The sequence below is a fragment of the Bos javanicus genome, chromosome 8 (assembly GCF_032452875.1).
Source record: "Bos javanicus breed banteng chromosome 8, ARS-OSU_banteng_1.0, whole genome shotgun sequence".
Classification (NCBI taxonomy): Eukaryota; Metazoa; Chordata; class Mammalia; order Artiodactyla; family Bovidae; genus Bos; species Bos javanicus.
Window position 1 is genome coordinate 110524292 of NC_083875.1, and position 26512 is coordinate 110550803.

A 26512-nucleotide genomic window follows, 5' to 3' on the forward strand; every position below is an offset into this window, starting at 1 on the left:
ACCTACTAGCTGGGTGGCCCTGGACCAGTTCTCTTTCAAAACCCCAACCTCCCTCCCCCTGTGTTAACGGGGACAGCAAAGACATCCTAAGATGCCTGCTGCGGGGCGCAGTCCTGGTTCTTACATGAAACCCCCAAATGGTGCCCGGCACACAGCAGCTGGTCAGCAGGCACAGGGGGTGAATGCTGGCCAGGCTCGTGGGCGGCCTGCTGCTCCTCGTCCCCTTCCCTGTCTCTCCAGACGCGGGGCGTGGCTTCCAGGCCTCCCTGCTTTCCCGGCCCGTCCTGGTAGGCTGTTCTCACGAGGTTCTGGGCTACAGGCATCCGCAGAGAGAGAGCAAAGTAAGTAAAACCCTCGACTTGAAACTTAGCCAAGCAACTAAGAAGAACACAAAGATACAACAGGGAGAATAAAAACACTGGGAGGCAAAATGCAATTTATGAGATGAAATTAATCTATCGAGCTGCCGTAACAGGACATAAAAAGCATAAATATACTGCAGCTTGTCTGAAATGGTTTAAGCCCGGGCTCTCGAAAAACCATGAGTGAGAAAATGAATTCTACAGACTTATGCCCACCCTTCCCAAGAAGAGAGGCCCCCTGGGCCCGCCAGGCAGCTGCCGAAGTAGCACCTGGCCAAGGCACCCCTGGGTCTCAGCAAGGAATCACAACATTGTTCAGTGCGATGGCAAGCCCCGGGCAAGGTGCCAGGGCCCCAGTGCGACTCAGCGCGTCTCCTTCCTCCCCAGGGCAGCCCCACTCCTGCTGCCCTGATGTACTTAATTATCTGTCCCTGCTCCACGGGACAGGTTCCCCTCAGAAGGCAGGGACTGCGTCTCCTTCCCTTCTCTCCTCCACTGTGTGCAGGCAGCCAGGAGCATCGCAGGCGCCCGGAGAATGTTGACTGACTGTGAATAGACGCCTGGGTGGATGGGTGGGTGGATGGATGGACAGATGGATGGATGAAGGACTCTGGGAAAGGAAGGAGGAAAGGAAGAGCCATCCTACCGAAGGCCTACTTCAACGGAGGCTGATCTTAAAACCTCAACTGTGCTAAAGCCAAGACACTGCTGTTTTGTCACTAAGTCACATCTTTTGCGACCCCATGGACTGTAGCCCGCCAGGCTCCTCTGTCCATGGGACTCTCCAGGCAAGAATACTAGAGTGGGTTGCCATTGCCTTCTCCAGGGGATCTTCCCAACCCAGGGGTCAAATCCAGTCTCCTGCATTGGGAGGTGGATTCTTTACCACTGAGCCACCTGGGAAGCCTCAAACCCAAAAGAAACTAAAATCAAATCAAAGATCCTCTTGGCTACAGATCATCATAAAATCTGCACACGCAGAATCGCACACTAGGCTCTGGGAAACACGAGGGGTAAAGTAAAGGCTCTGAAACCAGGCAGCTGGTTCAAGCTGGGATGTCCACCCACAGTGTGACCGTAGCCAAGTCCCTTTATCTCTGAAACTGCTGCCTCAGTGATCAAGTGGGAGTAACTAGTGTACCTGCCCACAGGACTGGGAGGAGGCTTCAGGGAGACCACGTGTGTAAAGTGGGCAGCGCAGCTCAGGAGGTAACAGGCACACATCTGACTATATTTACTGCCACAGGCAGGCAGAGGCCCCCAGCCCCCTCCCAGCCCCGAACTGCTCGGATGCAGCTGTCCACGTCGGCCTGTAGCCATTCCTCGGCAAACACTGCTTCTCCGGCAGCCTCCCCGGGTGCATCTTCCCTTCCTCCCTTGTACCATGGGCCTAGAAATGCTGACTGCCTTTGCTCATTTCTGAAGCTTCCAGACCGTCTCTCTTCTTTAAGAACTCCAGTTTTGTGGCTCACGCTATGAGATCACCCCACCACCGACCCCGCCTTCCCGCAAAGGTTGCTGCTGTTCAGTCAGTCAGTCATGTCCAACTCTCTGTGACCCCATGGACTTCAGCACTTCTGGCCTCCCTGTCCTTCACCATCTCCCAGAGTTCATTCAAACTCATGTCCATCGGTCAGTGATGCCATCCAACCATCTCATCCTCTGTCGTCCCCTTCTCCTCCTGCTTTCAATCTTTCCCAGCATCAGGGGCTTTTCCAATGAGTCAGCTCTTCGCATCAAGTGGCCACAGGATTGGAGTTTCAGCTTCAACATCAGTCTTTCTAATGAATATTCAGGGTTGATTTCCTTTAGGATGGACTGGTTGGATCTCCTCACAGTCCAACGGACTCTCAAGAGTCTTCTCCAACACCACAGTTCGAAAGCATCAATTCTTCAGCGCTCAGCCTTTATGGTCCAACTCTCACGTCCATTCGTGACCACTGGAAAAACCAAAGCCTCGACTAGGTGGACCTTTGTTGGCAAAGTACTGTCTCTGCTTCTGAACACGCTGTCTAGGTTGGTCACAGCTTTCCTTCCAAGGAGCAAGTGCTGCTCACAGTGTATTTTCTTCCTCCCCCTGCGACACGGAAGCTGGACGCAGACTTGGTCTCTTATGCTCACTCTCTCGCCGGTGCCCAGCACACAGGAGGATCTGATGCATCCTCTTGCCACTGTGTGCTGGCGTCATCTGCTCACAGCTGAAGGTCAACACCAGGAGCCAACAGAAGTGCTCCTGTGGACTCAGGAACACTCTGAAGATGACGGATGCTGCTGCACGCATGCTCCCCTGCCTGCTCTGTGAGGGCCCTCAGCTTTCCTTACTCTCAGAGGCAACATGTCCAAGCACCACCATGTCCATGTCTTGGGCTGGGGACCACACTGAGGTCTCCCTCTGAGTCTAGGAGTCTCAGCCAGAGACTCTGGACCCCAAGGGCTATCTGGGGAGCTCCCAGGAGAGCAGAGACAGCAGGTTCTAAGGGAGTAGGGAGGCAGGTCAATTCTAGAAGCCATAAGGTCAGCAGGGTTTGCAATCAGCCCTTTAGAACCCAAACAATTACGGCCCAGCCTCTCAGAGAATGCTGCCAAGACGACTGAGGCCTCCACAGATGGTGCCAGGGGTGGGTGGGGGGGAAACAACCCAGATTCAGGTCACGCCGCGCCTGGAGACAATCGCAAGTGAAGGGCGCACGACCCGTCCCCCTCTGCCCCTCCAGAACAGAATGAAAACAAAGGATGCGCTTTGCTGACTGTGCCCCCTTGATTGTGTATTTGTCAAGTCAAGATTAGTCACAGCAATTCAGGAAATTTATCCTCCAACCTCCTGCAATTCCAAACACCACGGCTGACATTTCGGGCCGCGCGGTCGGGCCGTCCGTCTTCCCGTGGAGGACACGCTTTCCTTGGCGCTTACCTTTCGGGAGCGCTTCCTCTGGTGCCGGCCGCCCCTCTGTCACTGCTTCCGCCAGAATTAACTTCTGGTGAAGCTGCTTGTTGCGGATTTTCGACTCCTTCAGCTCCCCCTGCAGCTTCAGGACCTGGGCCTGCAGGTGGGCCACAGCCTCCCGGGAGGCAGGGAGCCGGCACACGCTTCCCAGCGATTGCGACGCTTTTATCAGGACGGGCAGGCGCGACTTCTTGGCATCCTGTGAACACACCGGGAGAATAATGACCACCCTCCCCAGGCCGCAGTCGACCCGCTCGAGCCGACCTCAGACAACAGGACTCAAAGCGGCCGCCGCCGGGCCACAGCCTCTGTGCTTACGCCCGGCCCACAGAGCTTGTGCCTCAGCAGGCCCCCTTCTGAAGCCCCCAGCCTCCAGAGGGCGCCCCTCTGACTGACAAAGGCCAAGATCCCCACCCCCCGACGCCCTCTGGCCCAGCCTGCCGCCTCCGCATGTTCCAGACGCTTTCCGCACGGCAACCTTTTCCCAGCGCGGTCTTCTGGGCGACATTCCCCAGAAGGAGCATCTGGGAAAGCTCCTTATCTGTGTCCTCATTTCCCATCCTGCTCCTTATCTGTGTCCTCATTTCCCATCCTATCTTCAACCCAAGACAACCTGCCTCCCGCTCCAGGCCACAAGAACCACCCTACTAAGGTTTTCGGGGCTACATGGCCCTAGCCCCATGGCTATTTCTCAGGCCCACGGCTCCTGACCTGCCCACCCTATACATGCCCTCCCAAGTCAACCGAAAGCTCAGGTCTCTGATCCATCACCCTGGGCCCCACCCCCGACCCGCTCCAACAGCCTCTGCCCGCGGAGTCTCGGCAGCCTCCACTTGCTGCACAGCCCCGAACCCGGGCGTCACTTTTAAAATTCCCTTTACGGGCATCACCCACCTTCATCACGCGCCAGGTTCCACTGATTCCAGCTCCCAGGCTGTCTCTGAATTCTTTTGCCTCTTCTCATCCTCTGTGGCCCCCACCCACCTCCAAGACGCTGTAAGCACTCACCCAGGCCACCGTGACAGCCTCCCCAGCAGCCTCCCCACTCTCATTCCTGCCCTTCTAACCCACTGGCCATACTGTACCGAAGCAGGCAACCCCTCCTCCTGCTTAAATCTAACTTAATCATTCCCCAGTTCCCGTATGACAAAGGTCAATGTCTTTACAGCACAGCCCACATGCTGTGCATGACCGCAGACAGAGTGACCCACCACGGCTCCCCCACGCCCCCCACTCCCCGGCCACAGGGACCTCCTACCACTTCCTCAGAGTGCTCGGGTCCCTCCACTCGGGGCCTTGGCACAGGCCGTCTGCTCTGCCTAGAACACTCTTTCTTGCCCACCCCCACCTCTCCCACTAATCCCAATACATTCATTAGGATTCAGCTCAAACACGCCTTCCTCAAGAGAATGGGGCTTGGTTCCTCTATGTACTCACTGCTCCCTTGGAATTCTCCTCGGAAAATATTAGGACCATTATGGTAAGTGCCTACGCATTTCCGTCTGTCTTCTGCACCGGAAGCTGTACTCTCTCCGCAGCTTCCAGCGTAAGAACTCAAATACGGCAGGTGCTCAACAACTAGGTGTGGCATGAGCCTGCAAACGCTATCCTAAGAGGCCAAGAGGGGGTGCCTTTCAAGTGGAGGAAGTTTAAACACACTCAAAGCTGAGAAGAAAGATGTGAATCTAGAATTCAGAAAGAACTACGACAACTCAATAAAAACACAAGTGAGTTAATTAAAAGATGGGCAAACCACCTGAAAGACATTGCTCAAAAGGAGAAACACAAAGGCCAGTAAGCAGGTGAAAAGACGCTCAACTCATCTGTCATCAGGAAACTGCAAATCAAATCACAGCAAAATACCACCCCCCCCCTACCCCTTAGGATGGTTAAAATCAGAAAGATAGCAATGATCGTTAGTGAGAATGTGGCGGAATTAGAGCCCCCACATCCTGGTGAAAACTTCTGTAAACTAGCTACAGCCTCTTTAGAGAGAGTCTGGCAGTTCCTCAAACCATTAAACAGAGTTACTACGTGACCTAGCAATTCCACTCCTAGATAGATACTCCAGAAAAATAAAAAACACATGTATACCCAAAAACTCGTACATGAATGTCCACAGCAACATCAACCATAATGTCTAAATGTCCATCAGCTAATGATGGAATGAATAAGCCGTGGTATATCCACACAGGACTATCATAAAGAGAAATGAACCACTGACACCTCCTACAACATGAACGACTCTTGAAAAAGTTATGCTAAGTGGAAGAAGCCCGTCACCAAAGATCGCAGACCACGTGATTCCATTTACACAAAACATCCAGAACAGACAAATTTATAGAGACAGAATAAAGCTTGGTGGTTGCCTACAGCTAGGAGTGCACAGGTAGAGAAAACAGGAAGTGACTGCTAAGGGGTTCAGGGCTTCCGCCTGGGAGAAAGACATGGTCTAAACCTGACTGTGACTGCTGAAGGTTGGGAAACTCGGGAAGGAGGAAACCAGCCAAGCCTCTCAGGAAGGAAAGAAGACGGAGCTCTTCCTGCACGCTCTAGGACGTCCAATGCTCTCCAGCGTTTTCTCCCGTAATCCTCAGCTCAAGTCTGCATTTCTGGAGCTCACAGGGTAAGAGAAGTTATTATGCCTATTTTCTGAACAGAGAACTGAGACATCAACCAACCAGACCAGTATCGAACAAGAAGAAGGCTGCAGAGCTGAACCTCAAACAAGCTCTTCAGACATTACTGCCCGGTTAAAGAAAGTGAGACCCTTTCTACCCCGACATTCCAGGCCAGAGGAGACAAGAGGTTCAAGGACAAGAACAGTCTGCGGTGGTGACGGGGACACGTGGGAGGGGTGGGCGCCTCATCAAAGAGGACTGGGAAATGATATTCCTGGATCTGAATCTGTGTGTCGTGTGGCAGCAGAGAAGACGCTCCAAGGGCACGAACGGGCACGAACGCCAAAGTCAATTCCAGGCTAGGAGGCAGCCGGCAGTCACCCTAACGCCGCCTCCAAAATAACGCCACCCGAAATGCTACCTTATGGACGCCGAACAGAGTCCCACCTACCACCTTATTAACGGTGTCATCCTGGATCTCTCACTTGGGGAGGGAACGGGGACGGGGACACACAAACCCTGAGCTCCTGCCACGGACACGGCACGAGGCACTGACCACATACTGCCTCTCTGACCCAGCACGCCAGCCCCGGGCGCCAGGTCACAGGATCCCCTTGGAGCCCCTGAGAGTCAGGTGACTGCCGCAAGGACTCAAAGCAGGTGAACAGCCAGGCCCAAAGGAATCGCTGGTGTATCTGTACAGCATCTCGCCTCTGTCACTGAACCAGAAGTAGGTCTCGTTTCTCTGTTTCGCCCCTGGGCTGCAAAGATGTTCTTCTTAACAGGGTGCCAGAGCTCCAGCTTCAGTTTGAGGATTACTGACTCCTTGACTAACCACAAGCCACAAAGAAAACCATTAAATTTTCTTCTACTTTGCACAGATGGGAGGCCACACTGCTGATATGAGGCTCCCCCGTTCCTGAGAAAGGTGGGGTTATCACATCCCTGTCTGCCTCTAAAGCCAGACTCTATGGGGCATGCCTGCTGCTCCTCTCAACAGCTGAGTCACTCAGGACAATTTTCTGAGCCTTCCAGAGCTTGCATTTCTTCCTATGCAAAATGGAGGTGATGCCTACCTCACTCATGTGCTTGGTGAGAAGATTAAACGTGATGCTACAGGGATAGAAATCTCGCGCTGCAGGCATATATAGCAGATGCAAAAACACAAACACAGCAGACTTCCTTCTGAAGACACCAACGAGAAGATAATTCCAAATGGAAAATTTTTTCAATATATTTGGGGAAATTAAGTTCATTTGATTATCCAATTTTCCTGAATGTAAGATGCTATCTCCCACGCAAATAGTGGGGAAAAACTCAGGCACACACACACGAAACCTCGTTTTCCTAACATGCAGGTACACACTAAAGTAGTTGGGGCAGATGAGAGCATTTCTATTCCAGCCAAACTGCACACATTTGCATCTCGAGTACTGTTAATATAATGGCAACGTCTCTTTTTTTGGTCTCTACTGATATCTTTAGAAAACCCTTCTCCAGAAATTACAGTTTTGGTGCATAATTTAAAACAATCAAAAGCAATTTTGCTAATGATATATCTAACTCTCTTTGGTAGGCACAAAAGCAGTAATTTAGTGGTCAGAAAATAAACTTAATTCTCCATTCTGATGCTATGAAGCAGAGTATACAGTTATTCTTCAGATACAAAACACCCCTCAGAAACCAGGGGACCAGCCGCCGTCGCTGGAGCCCCGGCACAAGCACGACCTCACTCCTCCTCTCCCAGGCCACCCCCGTCTCCCTGCTGTGGGGTCCTCAGCCCCAACCCGTCCTCCTTAGAAGGATTTCAAACACTGCCAGGACAGTCTGGCTTTTAATAATTGGGCATATTTGACGGTGTGAGAGAAGATGCTTAGAGAAAGCATCTCGAGTGAAGCAAACTGCAAACATTCGGCCACCAAAACCCGACCCTCCCACTCAGGCCAGCGTGGGCTGGCGAGGAGGGTGACCCAGGGGAAGTGATCAGCTGTGCAGCCAGGCAGTGAGGGGCCCAGCTCAGCCCCCTAACGGCTGACCTTGACCATGGGCACTTGCGACCTGGCTTCCTCAGCTCCAACGGGTGCTGTAAGCATAAGAGCACAGAGACGGTGCCCACAGAACGCTGCCTCTGAGACACAAAGTCTGTACAAAGGAAAACCTAGGTTCTCATCCCTGTCGCTCAAGTCAGGTTATTACAGTTTTACTGCAGGTTAAAATTTTATTATTTTACTGCAGGTCAAGTCAGGTTATCAGTTTTACTGCAACCTGCAAAGTAAGTCCATCAACGGGGGAAAATCATGTAAATTTTGGCATATGTCCCACAATGGAATCTTATCAGTCATTACAAGGAAAGAAGTTCCTGATACGTAACATGAGAGAGCTACAGGCAGATGTATAAATGTGACTCTGCTTTTTACGATGAAAACATAAACATACCATGAAAGTATATTAGCCACTCAGTTGTGTCCAACTCTTTGGGACCCCACTGACTATGGCCCGCCAGGCTTCTCTGTCCATAGAATTCTCCAGACAAGAATACTGGAGTGGATAGCCAATTTCCTTCTCTAGGGGATACTCCCTATCCAGGGATTGAACCTGGGTCTCCTGCATTGCAGGTGGATTCCTTACCATCTGAGCCACCAAGGAAGCCCTATACATATCATGGCACACAGATAAATGAGAGGGCTGGGATGGGGGGAGAGAGGGAGGGAGGGAAGAGATGTCAGCAACACTTTGGGGAAGGTGAGCAAGGACACACACCTCTAGGTGGAGGTCAAGATAAGTACAGGCAGAGGGAGACACCAGACTATATAAATATTCTAAGGTAGTAGGATCGGAGATCATGTGTAAGTGTTCTGTCTGTATGCAGTAGGTAGCTAAGTAAGGAGCGGGTGGGAGGGCTTACTCTCTCGGTCCTCCTGGGGAAGGTGGGGGCGGGGGCCTGCCGCCCCAGCGTCCTGCACGGCTCTTCCGGCCGACGTCCAGCACTGAACGCGGCGTCTGCCAGTTGCTCCTCCCAAGCCTCTCTCGGGCCCTTGTGTCCGCATCTGAGCGTGTCGCCCTCCACGGCCGAGGTCTGCACGGAGGCATCTTTCTGCTCAGCTTTGGACGCCTCAGCCCCCTGTGCCAGCTGGGCTCCCCAAGGCCACTGCAGCTCATCAGGTGGCATGGGAGACGAGCTGGCTTGGATGAAATGTCCGAATTCACCTCTTAGCTGAACGGCCACCTGCCTCAGCATCCTCTCCGTTTTACCATCAAGGTGTTCTTCCGTAGCCTCCTGCTCCGTCAAGCGCATCTGCTCCAGAAGCAGTTCACGGAGCATTTTCAGAAGGTCTGGCCTGTTTTTCCAAAAGGGAAAGGAAATGGGAGGACTCAGTTTTCTTCTATGGCCTTGGCCCCCACCCAGTTTCCCAAGTTTCCCCCTTGATTCTGGCCCGGATTCTGCTGAATCTAAACACCGTGAGCTCCAGCCGCGTGCCAGGACCCGCGCCAAGGAGGCTATCCGGTCACCTCCAAACAGCCACACCAGGAGGCACCTCACGTCTGCTTCACAGATGAGAAGAGAGCTGCTTTGACACAGGTGCCCAGCACGCGAGGGGCTGCACGACCACCTGGATGCAGGCCGGGCGTAGGACAACCAAACGGGATCAAGTGTTCATGACAACTGCAAGATCCGCCGTTCCTGCGTCCAGGGGAAAGGACGGCTTTGCATGAACATGGCCAACCTGGCGGGTCCATGAGTGACCTGGTCCGCCTGGGTGCATGATCGGCGCTCAGTAAAGCTGCTGGATGAAGGGGTGCTGGGAACCACTGTGGACAGAAACAGCCGTGGCTCTGAAGTCAGAAAAGATGGCTTCAAGTTCTAACTGCAATTCTAGGGAAGTGCAGCGAGTCTCTGACCACCTGATACAGAGAGCCAACTCACTGGAAAAGACCTTGATGCTGGGACAGATTGAAGGCGGGAGGAGAAGGGGGCGACAGAAGATGAGATGGTTAGATGGCATCACTGACTCAATGGACATGAATTTGAGCAAACCCCAGAAGACACTGAAGGACAGGAAAGCCTGGCGGGCTGCAGTCCGTGGAATCGCAAGGAGCTGGACACGAGTCCAACTGAACAGCCACAGGGACTGAATAACGGTAGAGACTGAACACGACACAGAAACACAACAAAAGCCGAGTCTCCCTCCACACACGCTGCAAGGATTGAACCAAAGCATGCACGGACAGCAGGTGCCTCTCTCGTCCCCTGCCGCACAGCCCGGGCCTCCCTGGGGTTTCAGCTGCAACTGCGGGGATAGCTCCTGTGGACAAATATCCCTCCTCCAGTGCCCCCGGCGTCTCCCTGCGGCCCTGGGCCCTTTCCCAGGGCCCTCTGAGCTCATTCACGGCTCCAGGGGACACTCTCGACTAGGGGAGGAAAAGAGCCTTCGGGTGAATACCCCAGTCCCCCGAGCTTCAGAGGATTAGCCCTGACACGGGTTGACACCGTCCCTGCGAAGCTGGCAGGACAGCGGCCCGGCTCCCCATGGCAGGAACCAGACCATACTGCAGCCCTCCCACCTCTGCCTCCCTCCCTCACTCTCTGCATCCCTCCTTCCTGCTGCCTGCAGTCACATCCTAAATCAATCCCTTGTACCCAGGTCCATATCTCAAGACGTTGCTCTCCCAGGAATCAAACCAGTTCAGCGTGTAAAAGACTCTGGAGCAGTTCCAGAAGACTCGCTCGTGAGTTGTTTTGTGAGCCAGACGCTGTGCTAGGCGCTGAAGCTGCAGAGCTGCCTGCAGGACGTGCTCGGGGCAGATATGCACACCAGTCACCACTCCACAGGTTGCACAGTGAGACTCGGGCTCTGTGGGAGGCCAGCAGGCTTACGAGCAAGCAGCCCAGAGCGTCTACACTCGGGGTGGCAGGAAGAGCACCAGGAAGGGGCCTCCAGAGTTGACGAGAGGTTAGCTGAGGGAAAGGAAGTGGAACCTTCTTCTAAGCAGACAAAACAACATGAACGGAGTCAAGACACACAGTGAAGAACAGGCAGAGGAGGCTGGGGAGTTAGGCGGGGAGGACAAGCCCTCTCACGGGCGGGGGACCCATACGCGGCCTGTGTGACACGGGGCACGCCTGCTCAGGGAGGGACTGGCTGTGCACAGAGAACGAACGGAGACTCCATCAGCTGTGAGTACGGGGTGACTGCATGCAGAGCCCTTCTGTTCTGCCCTAGACACGTGTGAAAGTGAGGTCAGTGTTAGCCGCTCAGTCATGTCCGACTCTTTGCAACCCCGTCGACTGTAGCCCGCCAGGATCCTCTGTCCATGGGATTCTCCAGGCAAGAATACTGGAGTGGGTAGCCATTCCCTTCTCTAGGTGATCTTCCCAACCCAGGGATCGAAAACGGGTTTTTCGCATTATAGGCAGATTCTCTACCATCTGAACAATCAGGGCAAACCACTCCAGTATTCTTGCCTGGAGAATTCCACAGACAGCGCAGTCTGGTGGGCTATAGTACACAGGAGCCCAAGAGTCGGGCACGACTGAGCGACTAAACATATGTAAATGACAGCAAAGCAGAAAGACAAAAGTGTCCAAGGCGCACCACAGGACTCAAAATCCAGTTAGACACGTCCACAGGACAGAGACGGGAGACCCAGAGCGGGGGCACCCGTGGAAGGCATTCAACTCCCACAGCGGAAAGAAGAGTCAGGCAAACGTCACGCCCCGAAAGTGAGACCCAGAGAGACAAGTCAAGGCAACTTCAAAACCACCGCACAGGGAGGAGCCAGGGTGGGGAGAAGGGCAGAGCAGGGCCGCGGACACAGACAAGCCGCTCCTGCAGACAGGCTCCACCGTTACTAAAGACCGCCGGCAAGCTGCAAAGCAGCGTCCACGCTCAAGGAGACAGAGAAGCCAAAGCGGCCTGAAGAAGACTTAAAGAAGCATGTCTCCATCATCTGAAAAATAAAGGGAGGAAAAGAGATTCATAAAAATGAAAGGAACTTATGCAACGGGGGCAGAAAATTATGAAGAAAATAAGAAGGATAGGAAGAGGGGGAAGCAATGAGGGAGGGGGCCAGCTGGAAAAGGAAGATGCGGTCAGGACGGGGCGCGGTGTGGTCAGGAGAGCAGGAGAGGCCTCATCCGGACCAGACCCTTCCCGCTGCTGTGGTGTCTCCTCACTTCAAAACACCTGGCCAGACAGACCAGAGCTACCAAGTCCTTCAGCGCACTCCAGCCTCCCCGTCCTCTGGGCCTTCGCTGCCACTGGAAGTGACAGGCACCCTGGTGCTACCTTCCCACTGGGCCCTGTAAGGGCAGAACCCACAGCTGACTCATATCTGGATTCCTAACACCCAGCTCTGGGGCAGTCACAGCACGCGGAAATATGGCGGAAACTAAAAGTATGGAAAACAGAATTAAAATGGGTGGTACATTTTTCACTTCTAATATGGAGTCATCTAGACGACACCAACCATCTTAAAATTCAGTAAACTCAGACTTCAAAAATATTTCTGGTATTTCAAGCACGTTAAACTAAATTTTCCTTTCCTCTCCTTCCCTTAATTTAGATTAAAAATAATGACAATTGCTACTGAGCTAGCCAGAGGAGGACCATTACTCACAACTAAACAACATACAATAAACTCCAGGAAAGAAAGACTTACAAATGGGGAGTAAAAGGTGGTGAAAGAGGCCATTAGAATACACTAAAGTGGGAGTGCTGTTAAATAAAGCATTTCAAGTGTTGCTCTGCTAGAAATCTGAACAGCAGATTCATTAAGCTGTCGCCACAATCAGGACCTTTCTAATGGTTCAGTTCGAGGGTCTTGTCAGAGGCCCAAACGCTGTTTATTCACCCTGAGCATCTCTGCCGCGCGGAAGGCACGCGGGCAAAGGCCCGGACACTCACTAGCACCTACGGCGCCAGATCCGTTACACTCAGCACCTTCCGTCCTCACAGGGAGACTACGATGGGCTACTGGCCCATCTTACAGATGCGGATTGAAGATCTCCCAGCAAAAGTGGCAGCCAGAGGCTGCAGAGCACAGGCCTCTCTGACTCCAGAGAGGCACCGTGCTCTTTCTCCTCTAAACGTAAACCTTCTGCTTTGATGCTGAGCTTCTAGCTGCCAGTATATTCACTCAAATATTCATCAAGCCCCTCCCATCTGTCACGTAAAGCCGTGAAATGCACGGTGTGAAAGAATCCTGGCGCTGGGACTTCCCTGGTGGTCTGGTGGTTAAGAGTCAACTTGCCAATGCAGGGGACACGGGTTCAAGCCCCGGTCCAGGAACGAAGATACCACATGCCACGGGGCAACTAAGCCTGTGAGCCACAACCAGTGCAGCCCACACACCCGCGAGCCCACGCTCTGCAGTGAGAGAGGCGGGAAGCCTGCACAGCACAACGGGAGAGGGCCCCGGCTCGCTGCAATGGAGAAAGCCCACGCGCGAAGACCCAGCGCAGCCGATAGCAGATTAGCTGAAAAGGAGAATCATGACGCTGACGCTTCACCACAGAGACAGACAGTCATACAGACACTGATGTCTAAATAAGGCAACACACAGCAAGGAGAAGTACCAGGAAGAAGGGCCGGTAAGGGGGGCGGAGGGCACCAGTCCCCAGACGGAGTGAGACGCAGGGATTCTCGTTAAGAGTGGGCGGGAGAGGCCTCTCTGTGGAGCTGAGACACCACCTCGTCCTGGAAAAGAGCGCTGCAGGAGGAGGGAACAGCACCCCGTCCTGGAAAAGAGCGCTGCAGGGGGAGGGAACAGCACCCCGTCCTGGAAAAGAGCACTGCAGGGGGAGGGAACAGCAGTGCCAAGGCCCTGAGGACAAGCCGGGATGACCTCGGGGGGGACAAGCCGGGATGACCGAGGACAGAAAGACCCGTGTGAGCAACAGTGGGCGCTGAGAAGACAGAGACAGGCTGAAGCCGGGCCAAGAGGCGCGAAGCTCACTCCAAAGGCGACAGGAACCCACGAGAGGGTTTAAGCATAGAAAAAACATAATCGCATGTAAGTTTTTAACGAGTCAGTCCATAAAGCGCTTTCTTTAAAAATGAAGTTTAAATTTTCAAACATCAGGAGATTGGGAATACAAATTTTGGGTTTTTACTGATGGAAGCTCTGAGTCCACGTGCTTTCATGACAGCAGGGATTTGGGGCTGAAGAGCTCCGACCTGCCAGGAGGGAGCACCCAGGCCCTGAGTCCCTGCACCCCACCATCTGCCGTTCTTTCCCCAGCTCACGTCACCCAAGTGCCCCAGGTGGTCCTCAGAGAGAGCTCGGTGCATCTTCTAACTCTTAACACAGGAGCAGTTGACGCTGAGGAAACCCGTTTCTCACTTATGGACACCTAACTCCCTGTGATAATATACCAGAATGGGGTCCCCAAGCTCCACAATCTACCGCCCGGTGATCTGAGGTGGGGCTGACATAACAATAATGGAAATAAAGTGCACAATAAATGTAGTGCACTTGAATCATCCCAAACCACGCCCAAACCACGCCCCACCCCGATTCGGGGAAAAACGGTCTTCCAAGAAACCGGTCCTTGAGGCCAGAAAGGGGGGGCCTGCTGCCCTAGAGGACTCAGCTAGAAAATGCTCAGCAGATGCCAGGGGCTGGGGAGGCCACTCTCTGAGCTCAGAGAACACTGCCATCTTTCAACTGAAGAAGCGCCCACAAGGCTGAGCCCACCAAGGACACGCGCACTACCAGGCTCCTGGTCGTGCCAGCAGTGCCGGGCGTGGCACCAGCTCCATCTGTCCATCTGTGCTGGAGGAGGACAAAGCTTTCATTCAACACCCGGCACACGCCAGCCATTCTCCTTGAACAGCGTTTTCCCGCTCCTAGTGGCGACCCCGAGAAGTGGTCGGAGAGATGGAGGAAGTGAGAGAGGAAGGTGCAGCTCCCTCTGGCTCCCAAGCCCAGAGCAGCTGCTACAGTGGAGTGAAAAGAATGGGCAAGAGGAGAAATCTGCTCCTAAAGGACTAGTTTTGATAATACATGTGTACTGAAGACTTCTTTTTTGTTTTCAGGAAAACACTCTGGAGTGTTTCCTCGTAGAGGAACAACTCCCAGCAGATATAATGAGAAGGGGATTGTGGTTCAAGCTCCACGTAAGACAGCAGAGTCACAGCTACAACGGAAGTGGTGATGCTGCTGGAGACACTGGGAGGGGTTTCGGGAGGGCGAGCCCTCACGCGCACAGCCGGGCAGGCCTTCCCCAGCTCCCAGGAGCGACTCTGAAGGGTCTTTCTCAGCTCTTTATGCTGGGCGTGCGCGTGGCTCTGCTGAATACAGTCCCCTTGCAGCCACGAGCACGCAGCCTAATTACTTAATTGCACAACTGGCAAGGTTCCTTCCAAGCCATTTCAGGAGCTCTCTCAGGTAAACTGCAGAGCACCACCATCGAAAGCCATTTAACACAATGAGCTTGTCCTCCCCTCTAACTGCAGACAGCGCACCGCCTGGGCCCCGTGTCTACCTGGATTCCAGGAACCACACAGCCTTCTCGCCGAAGAGCGGGGTGAGCAGGCTCACGAGCTCGCCTTCTTCCAGACCCTGGTCTCCAGGGCCGCCGGACGTGTGCGCTCCACCGTAGTCTAAGATACTGGAATCTGCGTGCCTTAAATATCCATTTTTGCAGCCCCCTTTGGAACTGTCCTCCATAGTCTGCAAATCAAAAGTATCTGGTCAGATAATGGACACAGGGGAGGGGTCAGGGGGTGGGCAGAGAAAGGATGGAGACAGGCGGTGATGAGCGAGTACAAACACCCGAGAGAAAACGAAGGGCGGGGCGCAGGCCTGCGGTCCACACGCGCTCACTCTGCCCACGATGCAGAGATGCTTACTTCTCCACAGCCTCAGTTTCCTCATCTGTAAACGGGCACAGTAACGCCACCTGCCAAGGCAGTGACGAGAACAAAACGGGATGGCGGGCCCACTTCAGTTCGTGCCACGGTGTCTTACCCGCTCTAGCTGTGTTCCCCTACCCCACGGCCTACTTTCTACATTTCCCTTCTAAGAAGAATCCAGAACATTGTTAATTGTTACCCACAATGCTGCAGACATTTATTATACACCTCTTGCAATGTATCTTCCTCATTATATATCAGAAAGCCAGCCTCCTTACAGACACATCCTAATTATCGTGACTTTGATTTGTCTCATCAGGACCATGGAGAGCTCCTAATTCCCATGGAGATGAGATGTTTACGGAACCGCCTTCTTGGGTCACTGAGGGTCCCAGAGGAGTGGTGCCAAGGAAACACCTAGTTAAAGCCTGTGCCGGGCATGTCCTGAGGTGCTGCAATTAGCATTCTTCCTCCCCATTTCCAGAGCTGTAAATTTCTTCCACCTGTCTATAAATAACTCCCCTTGGCTTCATTACAGCTGGTAACATACACACTGGCCACCACACCCCTCTCTCCACACATGTAAAATGCTTGAGGTTTTTAAACAGAAGACAAGACCCACACATATGAGCTGTTACTTATAGGGTCTTGTTTGCCACCGATCTAGTTATTAAATCCATCTAAATAAGCAAGCTCCACAGAAGGAAAAGTCTAGAATATAATAATAAAAAGAAAGGTTGCTGCCATTCACTGAGCAATTAGTACATATCTTCTATTTAAATATCACAACAGTTCTAACAAGGGAGTATTATTCTCTTCATTGATGGGGAAACACAGGCTTAGGGGTTAAGCAAGGAGTAACCAAAGTCACAGAGATAGTGACCAAGACTCAAAATCACATCTGATTCCAGAGCCCCGACTTTTAACTAATTCGTTCTCCAAAACTCTCACAAGATGACCTCGCCTTCATGACTCCATGAACCTGAACACCTTGAAAGCCACAAACGTCAAATCTGCAGCCTCCTAGCTCCCACCACACACTGGTCTACAGTTCTTTCAACTTGGAGAACATTTGCTCCAAGCGTTCAGTCTCCATGCGCCTGGAGCGAAGCTCTTCACAGCCCCAGGGCGGCACTAATCCGGGTCTCAGATCAGGAGCTTGCAGACGGGCCCAGGGAAGGAAAGGGTGGCTCTATCGGTGGCTCCTTACACAGCAAGCAAACGATCTGGGGGTCCACAGTTGTCCCCGAGACAAGGGCACAGGTCCCGACTGTGTCACTGACCTACTCTGAGCCCCAGACGAACCATCTCCTCTCCCAGGCCTCTGATTCCAATGCATAAAATGAATGGGTTGGGTCAGAGTTCTAAAGAGCTGTGTAGGCCCAATGTCCAAGACCTATTTTAATACTCTTCTATAAGAGCCACATTTTTTATTCACAACTACATGTCTACTCTCCTGTCTCCTGAGTGGCTCTACCACCACACCTGTAGCCTCTGCAAAGGGAGAGAGCTCCCCTCTTTGCTCCCCACGGACACACGGCAGGCACTCGACACAGGCGGAGGGAACAGTAACCCGTCGGACTCGTTCCAGACGGGAGACGGGCTTGGGCACAGACAGGGGCGTGTTCCTACCTTGTGACGCTGCTCCAGACACTCGTCACTCAGCAAATTACTCTCGTCCTCCTCTCCAGCTCTGGTTGAGTCCTCGTCCTCCTTGCTAGCCAGAAGCTACATGGAGCATGGCATGGTGTGAAAACGCAACCCAAAAATGTGTGCAGCATGAATATGTATGAAGAAATCGGTGATGTCTTTTTTTAAAAGATGCAGAACGAACAAAAAAAAAAACCGAAAAAAGAGGCAGAGACAAATGCCAAAGCCAAGAAATAAAAATTAGCCAAAGTCAGAGTTGCTAGTGCTGGCAAATCACACACAGCTGCCTGGAATCAGGCAAAATTTAAGGACAAATTCCCCGAGAAATAAGGACAGCCATCTCCCTCTGCCCTCGCACAGCCTTCCTGACCGACTGGAAGCTGAGTATGCCGTCCAATGTGCTGTTCCCATTTCTGCCGTTGCTGAATTCGCTTTCAGATTATAGAAAAGTAACCAGATTTTGGAAAATAGCTATTGATGGGATTGAAAATATCAAACAGCAAGAAAGCAGGAAATGAAAGTTATGGTGGGCCCAGTTTCTGCAAACCTGCCCCTGTTTAGCACAGGGGCTGAACCTCTTCCTGGACGGTCATGCATCTGCAATGGACGGTCTCAGCCGCATAGTCATTTCGCTGATGAAAAAGTCCTCATGGCTAATGAGCAGAGTATCAAGCCTGCCTGACAATAACTTTCTGCTTTTGAAAATGAAGGAGAGTTATTTAGAAAGATGGCCTAAATCCCTAATGCGCTAAAGCAGTGTAAATCCCAAAGCTTCTGCAGTCTGTATTCTACAGAAGGGACAGCAGTTGTCAACAGGGCCAGATCCCAGCTCTCTGGAAGAGCAAAAACTCTAGCGTGAGACACTCAGATCATCCAGAGAAAAAGTGAGAGGGGAGGTGACCAATGCCATTTCAAAAACTGGACTAAAGCTCACCTCACCCATGGAGGAGTGAGCTTGGCACCACGGCATTAAAACCATGAGCTGAGCCTCCGCCACCGGCTGCCGTGCTGTACGTACGACACATCCGAGGTTCTGTCTCCATGCTGTGATTTCAGCAATTCTTACACTGAGTCCCTCACCCCATAATTTTCCCAGCCCAACTCAAACTTTCCTGATCTTCTTTCTAAAGGAAACCCTTGTTTTGGAAGAAAAAAATAAAGCAAAGTGACTTGGGAAAGTCTTTTACAGAAAACTTCCCAGGGTCAGAATCTTACATGTGTGGCTCAGATGGTTAAGAATCCGCCTGCAAGGCAGGGGACCCGGGTTTGATCCCTTGGTCAGGAAGATCCCCTGGAGAAGGGAATGGCAACCCACTTTAGTATTCTTGCCTGGAGAATCCCATGGACAGGAGCCTGGTGGGCTACAATCCATGGGGCTGCAGAGTCAGACACGACTGACTGTAACAACATACTGGTTGTGATTTACATGAAAATTTATCAAAAAGATAAGGTGGAAGGATGATAGCTGGTGGAAAAGATTAATAATAGAATCTAGGGGGTGAGTATATGGGTGTCCACTCTGAAGTTCTTTTCACTTTGCTATGTTTGAGTTTTTTCACAATAAAACGCTGGGGCGGGGGCGGGGGGGAGGGGGGAGCCTCTCTCGTCTTAAAAAAAAAAAAAAGCCAAGTAATGGCGTTCTCCTCTCTGGCCCACCGACAGCTCTGGTCACTAGCGCTGCCTGCCTCTCTCCAGGCTTCCTGAAAGGACTGTGCACCCTCACCTTCTGCAACGTGGCTTTTGCTGCCAACACCCTCCAGAAACTCCTTAGGAAAGGACCCCAAGACCTTCTATGGCAGGAGCACGAACCCTCCTGGGAACAGGAAGGAGGCAGAGAGGCGCTGCCCCCCACCCTGAGGATCAGGAGAAGGGTCTTCCCGCAGGTATAGCTGAGCAAAAAGTATTGTTAACATGTGTCATTCCAAAATGACATCACAAAAGCTTGCAAGCTATTCTTCATTTCCAGAACCACAACCACACCATTACTAAGTACTCTGAAATAAAAACTTGCTTTCGTTTCCTTTTACCTCTGCTGACTTGGTTAAAATTAAGTCAGATCTCAATCTCCAGCACTGATCAAGAAATTAAATACCGTGACACAGAGAAATGTCACCCATGCCATATGTGACTGATCGGTTTTCAAAGGCAAAGGCCAGAGAGACCAGCGTGTCGCGGCAGGCGGGTGTTTCTGGCGCCACCACCCGCAGGAGAGGAGCCCTACACACCCGCACGGGCCCCGCTCGCCCTTCGCCTCCTCCCCTCGCTGCCTCTCCACCCACTGCCACGCAGCCTCTGTTCCCCTCACTGCTCCACTGCTCGGTCCCCAGCGACTTCCCCGCTGTCTTTTTCTCTTGTCTGCTCGAGTGTCTGACACAAACCAGCAGGGCCCTCCCTAGACGTCTCTCCTGAACAAATGCGTGGCCTGGATCTGCCGCCACCTCTTGGGCTATTCCTTCTCGGGCCTCTGCAGACGCCCCTTGTCCTTCCACAGAGAAGCTCTTGACCTCAGAAGAGGAGGCGGGACCGTCCCAGGGCCCCCAGGCCCTGTCCCAGCTCTGCTTCTCCGCATCACGTTCGCCAGGGGGCAGGGACCATGTCTGGCTCAGTTTTAACACCAGTGCCCAGTGCTCAGGAAACACTGATAAAAGGACAATTTTTTTTCCCAAATTTTTTTTTTCCCCCAAAACAAAGAGCTGGAACCATTGCTTCTGATCTTGCTGCTCAAGTGTGTTCTTTGGAGCCACGGAAGCGCGTGAGAAACGCAGACTCGCAGGCCCCGTGCCAGGCTCAATGGACCAGAATCCTCCCATTAACAAGGGCCCGGAAACGACACTGAACAGAGTCAGAAAAGGGCTGGAGTCGCAGCTCGCACACTTCACTAAAAAGCAACACTGAAGTAGCTGTGTTACATAGTGACTGCCCACTACACGCCAGGCACCATGCCAAGGGCTTCACAAGTTGGCTACAACTCGTAACAACTTACGAAGTCAAATTGTTAGACGCATCCTCCTTTCGATGAAATTCAATCTGCTTCTGACAAACCAAATTCTAGTCTGTTGCTAATACCAGATGCTAACGAGCTTGTACTTCTGAGCTCCACTTCTGTCCTCTGAAGTCACACTAGGTCTGTTTCTTATTCAAGATGACAGCCCTACACATGAGTTCAATTAAATTATGCCCCCTAATCCATGTTTCCTCTCCATGCCAAAAAAAAAAAACCCTTAGTTTTCTAACCATCCCTAAAAAAATGACAACGTTGAGTAAATAATGATAGCGAGCAGCCTTTCCTGGGTGCTCGCACGCGTGATCTGGCCCCCAGAGGTGACAGCTGCGTGCCACACACCCGAGGCTGGCCATGCTCACCTCCCTGACCGCGGGCTGTTCAAATCACTCCCGCACGTCCATCCTCAACCACATCTCCCAGAATACATAAACTATAGTCCACAAAAAAATACAGGGAAATCAGAGCAAGCCCACGAGAGACTTTTTTTTTTTTTAATATGCTTTCAAACACAAGGATGCCTGTTCTTGGCTTTCTGCTGATTTGGCTGGTTCCTCTGTGACCTGCCCACATGCAGGGAAGGAGCACTGTGTGCCCAGCTCGGGGGCTCCAGCCCAGGCCTCTGTTCTAAGGACACACCTGGCAAACCGCATCAGGGCCTCCTGCTCTTCGTAGCCTTTATCAAGTTAAAAGCCGTGTGTGTGCAGGGGCATAAAAAGAAAATAAATTATATGCTTATTATATATACACATACACATATCTGTATGTGTACTTTTGACCTAGTAATTACTCATCCAGGAACACAGTCTAAGGGGAAAAAAAAGAAGTGTAAGCCCAGAAAATGATTTGTGTCCAGACATTCATCAGGTAATTTAAGATAGTGAACCCCTAGAAACAACCTCCATGCCCGACAGTCGCGAGGCAGTGAGTTAAAGCCAGGGCACCCCCAAGACGGAGTAAGACGTGCTAACGCGGCAGCCACTGGGGCACACGGGAAACGGGGCCGCACGAGCGCGTGTACACGCGCTGCACACGAGGAGGGGGAGAGGCTCTGGGAAGTGCCAGGTCAGGGGTCATTTCTGAATTTTCCAAATTTAGGCAATGCTGTGGGTTAATTAAATACTGGAGGAAAAAAAGACTGAGTATACTTAAAAATACACAATATATTTGCTGTCTTTTTTTTTTCCTTTTCTGACTCGTAGGCTCCCAGAGAGCTGGAGCGGGGCCCATCCCTGCTTCACAAGCCGCTGCCCCGACGAGGCTGTGGCCCACGCAGGCATTCCCCATTTGTGTCTGCCGTGTTGCTCATCAAAGGAGAGAGACACACGCCCTCCCAGGGAACAGCAGCCTCCCCTCGGCCCTCACAACCTCTCCTTCCTCTCCCAGCTCAGGATGCCTGTGGGAACGCCGCCCTTGCCACGCGGATCTTCCCATTGCATTCCGGGGGAAGACGGGGGCTGGGGCAGCAAAGGACACGGCTATTCATAGGGATCATAAAATTGCCGTGCAACCTGACCAACGATTCAGGTCTGAATTGGCTGCTATTAAGACCTCAGAGTGGAAAGAGGAAAAACTCTCTGTCCTCCAGAGGACATGAGAGGACATTTAACAGATTTCTTTCAAAGAGCAAACGAACACACACACTCTCGCCATTTGCGACTCAGATGAAGCAGATGAAGAATGGGTGGCTTATTAAAAACGCCGCCTTGGAGAAAACAAACCAAGAGACTTGTTTCTCCCTAAATGGACCGCACATATTCTTGCTTCTCAAGATTATCTGGAGCCCTGAAGACTAAGATCAATAATATTCTGTCTCTCCAAGGGAGCAGATGGCCAGAGCACAGCAGAAACACCTGTGAGAGCCTCCCACTTTGAAGGTGGGAGGAATAAACACCTGTGAGAGCCTCCCACTTTGAAGGAGGGAGGAGACCACTTCAGGCTGATGGATCTTTCCGTAGAAATGGTGTAGCAACGGGCTCTCCCTTTACGTGGCACACGAGGCTGGGTTCAAGACAAGGCCAACCAGGGAGAGTGTGGGGGACCCAAGTGCAAGGGGCCCGGGTGCATCTCATGGCAAGCACAGGTCCAGAGTTCTGAAACTAACTAGCCCAACACCGGCCTGGAGCGAGCCACCCCTAGGGGAGTGTCAGGCCCAGGCAGGGACTCAGGAAATAAGCTCCTCCTGAGTCACAGCAGGACCCGCCTCCCCCCACTGTGTGTGGTCAGGCCACTGACTGAGGAAAGCACAAAGACGAGGAGAGAGCCAGACTCAACGGGCCAAGAGGGCTCCTCTGCTGCCCCCGGGGCGGGCTGCCAGAGCGACCCGCGCGCCCAGGAACCACACACTCTGCAGCGCAGACGCCAGGATTTAACCTTCCCTGGCCCTTTCAGACTCTCAAATGCCGCCACGCGAGAACTTCCAGAGGCAGGAAGCTGGACATGTGGGCCCGGGGACACCGACTGTCTATTCCTTATCGGGTCCGCCATGGGGGCAGGGCACAGGGGGTCCCGGGTAAGTGCGGGAAGAAAGAACATGCATCCGGCCAAAGCCAGGGGAAGATGCATGGCAGTGAGAAGGCGCATTTAGAGGGTTAACTCAGGAAGGAGACGGAAAGAGTGTTTACTCGTTTGTTTTTCCAAGGTAACGGGTTTGTTAAGGTTCCATCTATACTACCGGAGTGACTGGTGACGGGACAACTCTCCGACTCCTGGGACCTTACCAGTCCTCCAGACGTGCCCAGATGCCCGTGACCTGCAGCCCAGATCCCAGGGCCAGGCCTGGAGTGCGGGCATCACAAAACATCAAGTGCATCCTCCCAGAAACGACCCAAACTTGCGGAAACCTACGGGCAGACCTGTTGACCTAAGAAGGCCTCCAAAGCCCGTCCACAGCAAAGGTAATTTCCACAGAGACCCCCAGAACAGATGCAGCCTTGACACGTGTGCGGGGCTGTTATTCTTTGTGATGAGCTCGTGATGATAAGAGCATTCCTTCTTACCTCTGTTTGATCTACTGACTCAGGCTTGTTGTCTCCTGGGAAACCCACGCAGGAAAGATCAAAAATGGTTTTCTTTAGGTGCTGGTTGTCCGCGTACAGCTCCTTCACCAGCTGGATAAGGTCGCCGACCTGGAAGATCAGAGCAGGAGAGACCCGGCTACCCACAGGCACACTTCTGCCTCTTGGGGCCATGGTTACTGAGCAGACCTCCCAGCATCACAGTCACGGAGAGCCAGGCGGCCTGACTCCAGGCTTCAGGCTCCCCCCAGGTACAGTGAGAAAAACACCAGCATCTCTCTGTTGTAGCCCCAGAGATCCTGGGCAAGCTGCCTGGTCTAAGCCTCCGTTTCCGCTTCTGTAGAATGGGCTACCACGAGAACGGAAGGTGACCACGGCCACGGTGCACTAATGCCCCCTGCGCAGTCTAAGTACCCCATCCATGACAGCGTACAGCACCTCTGTCTTGCACTTGAGAGCCTCCGGAGGAAAATCCCCCAGACTGACACTTCTGAGGCTGTGTCGGAGGCTTGTTCTATGGCCTCCGCCTTCCTCTCTCTATGCCTATCTACCACTGTCCAGAATAACAACAGTCTTCAGTTCCAAAGCAATTCATGGCAACTGAAACACTCCCTCGAGCTTTAGTCAATCACTCCTTACAAAAATCCCACGGAGGTGCACAGGCCGGTGTGACTGTCCCCATTTGACAAGGAAAAGCCCGAGGTATAAAGCAGCTCACTGCCCGAGGCCCCAGAGCTGGGGTTCCTGGAGAATTCAGTGATGTACAACACTGGCCAGAGTGCCAGGTCAAGCGGGCAAGGGCAGCTGCCCGCACAAAGCAGAGTCAGGCCTGGACTCCCGGTCCAAGGCCCCTCCTTAAGGCACAGGTCTCACAAGGACAGGTGCATAAGCAGCTGATCAGACACCACCTTTATTTCCTGCAAACTTCAAATTCCAGTGGTCAATGACTTTCCAAACCCTTCTTCAAGGGGTAATCATTCGCCCCTGAAATAAGCGGGAAATCCCACCTCAGCACAGAGAGCAGGTGTCCCCTGCACCCAAACGTAACACCAATCAGACCCAACCCTGAAGGTTACAGAGGGAAGAACGAGACAGTCTGACCCTGCAAACAGCCACGGAGTGCCAGCCAAGGGGACTAGCTCCCGCCCGACACACAGCCACAGTAGGGACCAGCCGTGGCTCCTACCACCTCAGCTTCCTCACCCTCAGAACACGGACAGATGCCTCAGTGCTTCCCGCTGCATTCCTCTGAACATAACTAAACTTCTACACTCCTGCTTTTAATCTTTTCTGTACCTTTTTTCCTCTCCCTCTCTGCCGAGAAAGTTTTCTAGTTAGATAAGCTCCTACTCATTGTCCAAAACCCACCTCAGGTCTCATTTCTGTTGAGACGCTTCCTCTGATCTGGGAAGGGCCTCCCCCACCCCCTACCCCCACCAGACAGACAACCTCTCTTTCTCTGCTGCGCCTGCACCTCGCATCTCTGCCTGGCACAGCCCTCTGTGCACTCTGCAGTAACACGGCTCGGACACACATCCATCTGCTCTACCAGGATGCGACTTATTCCAAGACAGAATCTGAACCTGTCACACACAGATGATCATTTTACAATAAACCACAGTGTCCTCTGAGTTCACACTTCCTCCTCTTATCAATGGCTCTTAGAGCCTTGAAATACTCAACCACCCTAACCACACCAATGATAACAGATGGGAAGACCTTTCCAAGTTTTAGAAAAGATTTATTGACCAAACCTGAACCTTTATTCTTTCAAAAACCATCTATTAACTCCCACTATATGTGCCAGGCAGGCACTGGGAAATCAGAAATAAATAAGATACACTCACTTTAAGGTGAGTGGCCTACTGGGGATATAGAAGAATAATCAGATAATTATAGACCAGTATAGCAAGGACATCAACGAAATCAGGTACAAGAAGAGAGGAAGAAGGCCAGAGGGAAAGAGGGCTAATTCCAGGGGGGATGGGGTGCTTCCTGGAGGAGATGGGGCCTGGGTGGGGGTCCTCAAGCCTGAGAAAGAGTGCATCAGACACGGGGCGGGGGGGGGCGGTCTCCATGGAATGTCCGTGGAGAGACGGGCAGGGAGAGAGGCAGCAGAGGCAGGGAGAAGGGCTTTTGGAACCTCACACCTCTGATCAGGAACCCAAGAGACAACAAATAACTAACAAAGCACTGAAAGTTAATAAAGTCAATACCTTTTTCTTAAGCTCTTCTTGAGAAAAATGTTCCACATGAAGCCGATTGTGTTCTTCAAGGCAAATGCTCAGGTAGGATGTCTGATCACTATAAAATGAAAATGTTTCTTCTGCACCAAGAAAAAAAAAAAAGAAAGAAAAAAAGGAGGAGAGCAACAGAACGTCAGAAGGAGATCCTGCCCAGACCCACCCCAGTGCAGCCCACTTAATGCGCCTGAGCTGCAGGAGGGGTGGGAGGGGCGTGAGCTCTCCTAGGGGGTTCAGGGCCCCTCCTCTGGGCCGGGAGCCAATTTTCCTGGGTCTCTACAGGCTGATACTCAATGCAGGGGTTCGTCGTGGGCCGCAGGCTTTCCCTGCGGCCAATTCTGAATTATAATTTGCGTATCCAGTGTTGTCTGCAGACCATTCTGAGCGGCACAAATAAGTGGTGATTTTTCAGTTTAAATAAGGGAGTGATTCTGTTTAGAAAAATCAGACGTGACCCTCAGGGGTAGAACTCAAGGGAAATAAAAAGCGCCTGATGTGTTTTTTTTTCCAGCTCCAGAGTCCACCGTGGCAGCGAGTCCACACTGAGAGGAGAAACTGCCTGTGAGATCTATGATGGGGAGTCCTCGGTCACCCATGAAGGGTCTGCTTTCTCTGCAGCAAAGCTCACACTCTCACAGGGAGCACGAGGGCAGAGAGGGGCCAGGCTATGAGCATGAGGGCAGAGAGGGGCCTGGCTAGGAGCGCGAGGGTGGAGAGGGGCCAGGCTATGCAGAGGGCACGGGGGCAGAGAGGGGCCAGGCTAGGAGCGTGAGGGCAGAGAGGGGCCTGGCTAGGAGCGTGGAGGCAGAGAAGGGCC

General features: G+C 52.6%; 1 protein-coding gene across 9 annotated transcripts in view; it reads right to left on the minus strand.

Moving 5' to 3' along the window:
• CDK5RAP2 (CDK5 regulatory subunit associated protein 2) overlaps window positions 1-26512 on the minus strand; it is a 182635-nt gene that overhangs the window by 50390 nt on the left and 105733 nt on the right. For 7 of the 9 annotated variants that reach the window (XM_061426677.1, XM_061426679.1, XM_061426678.1 and 4 more), the window contains 7 exons: window positions 25669-25778; window positions 23435-23563; window positions 17417-17512; window positions 15415-15602; window positions 8833-9265; window positions 3274-3505; window positions 125-313 (listed from right to left, as the gene is read on the minus strand). In XM_061426677.1, the coding sequence (XP_061282661.1) occupies window positions 125-313; window positions 3274-3505; window positions 8833-9265; window positions 15415-15602; window positions 17417-17512; window positions 23435-23563; window positions 25669-25778 (1377 nt within the window). The remainder of the gene's footprint in view (window positions 1-124; window positions 314-3273; window positions 3506-8832; window positions 9266-15414; window positions 15603-17416; window positions 17513-23434; window positions 23564-25668; window positions 25779-26512) is intronic. The other 2 variants (XM_061426676.1, XM_061426682.1) reach the window with 1 other exon arrangement.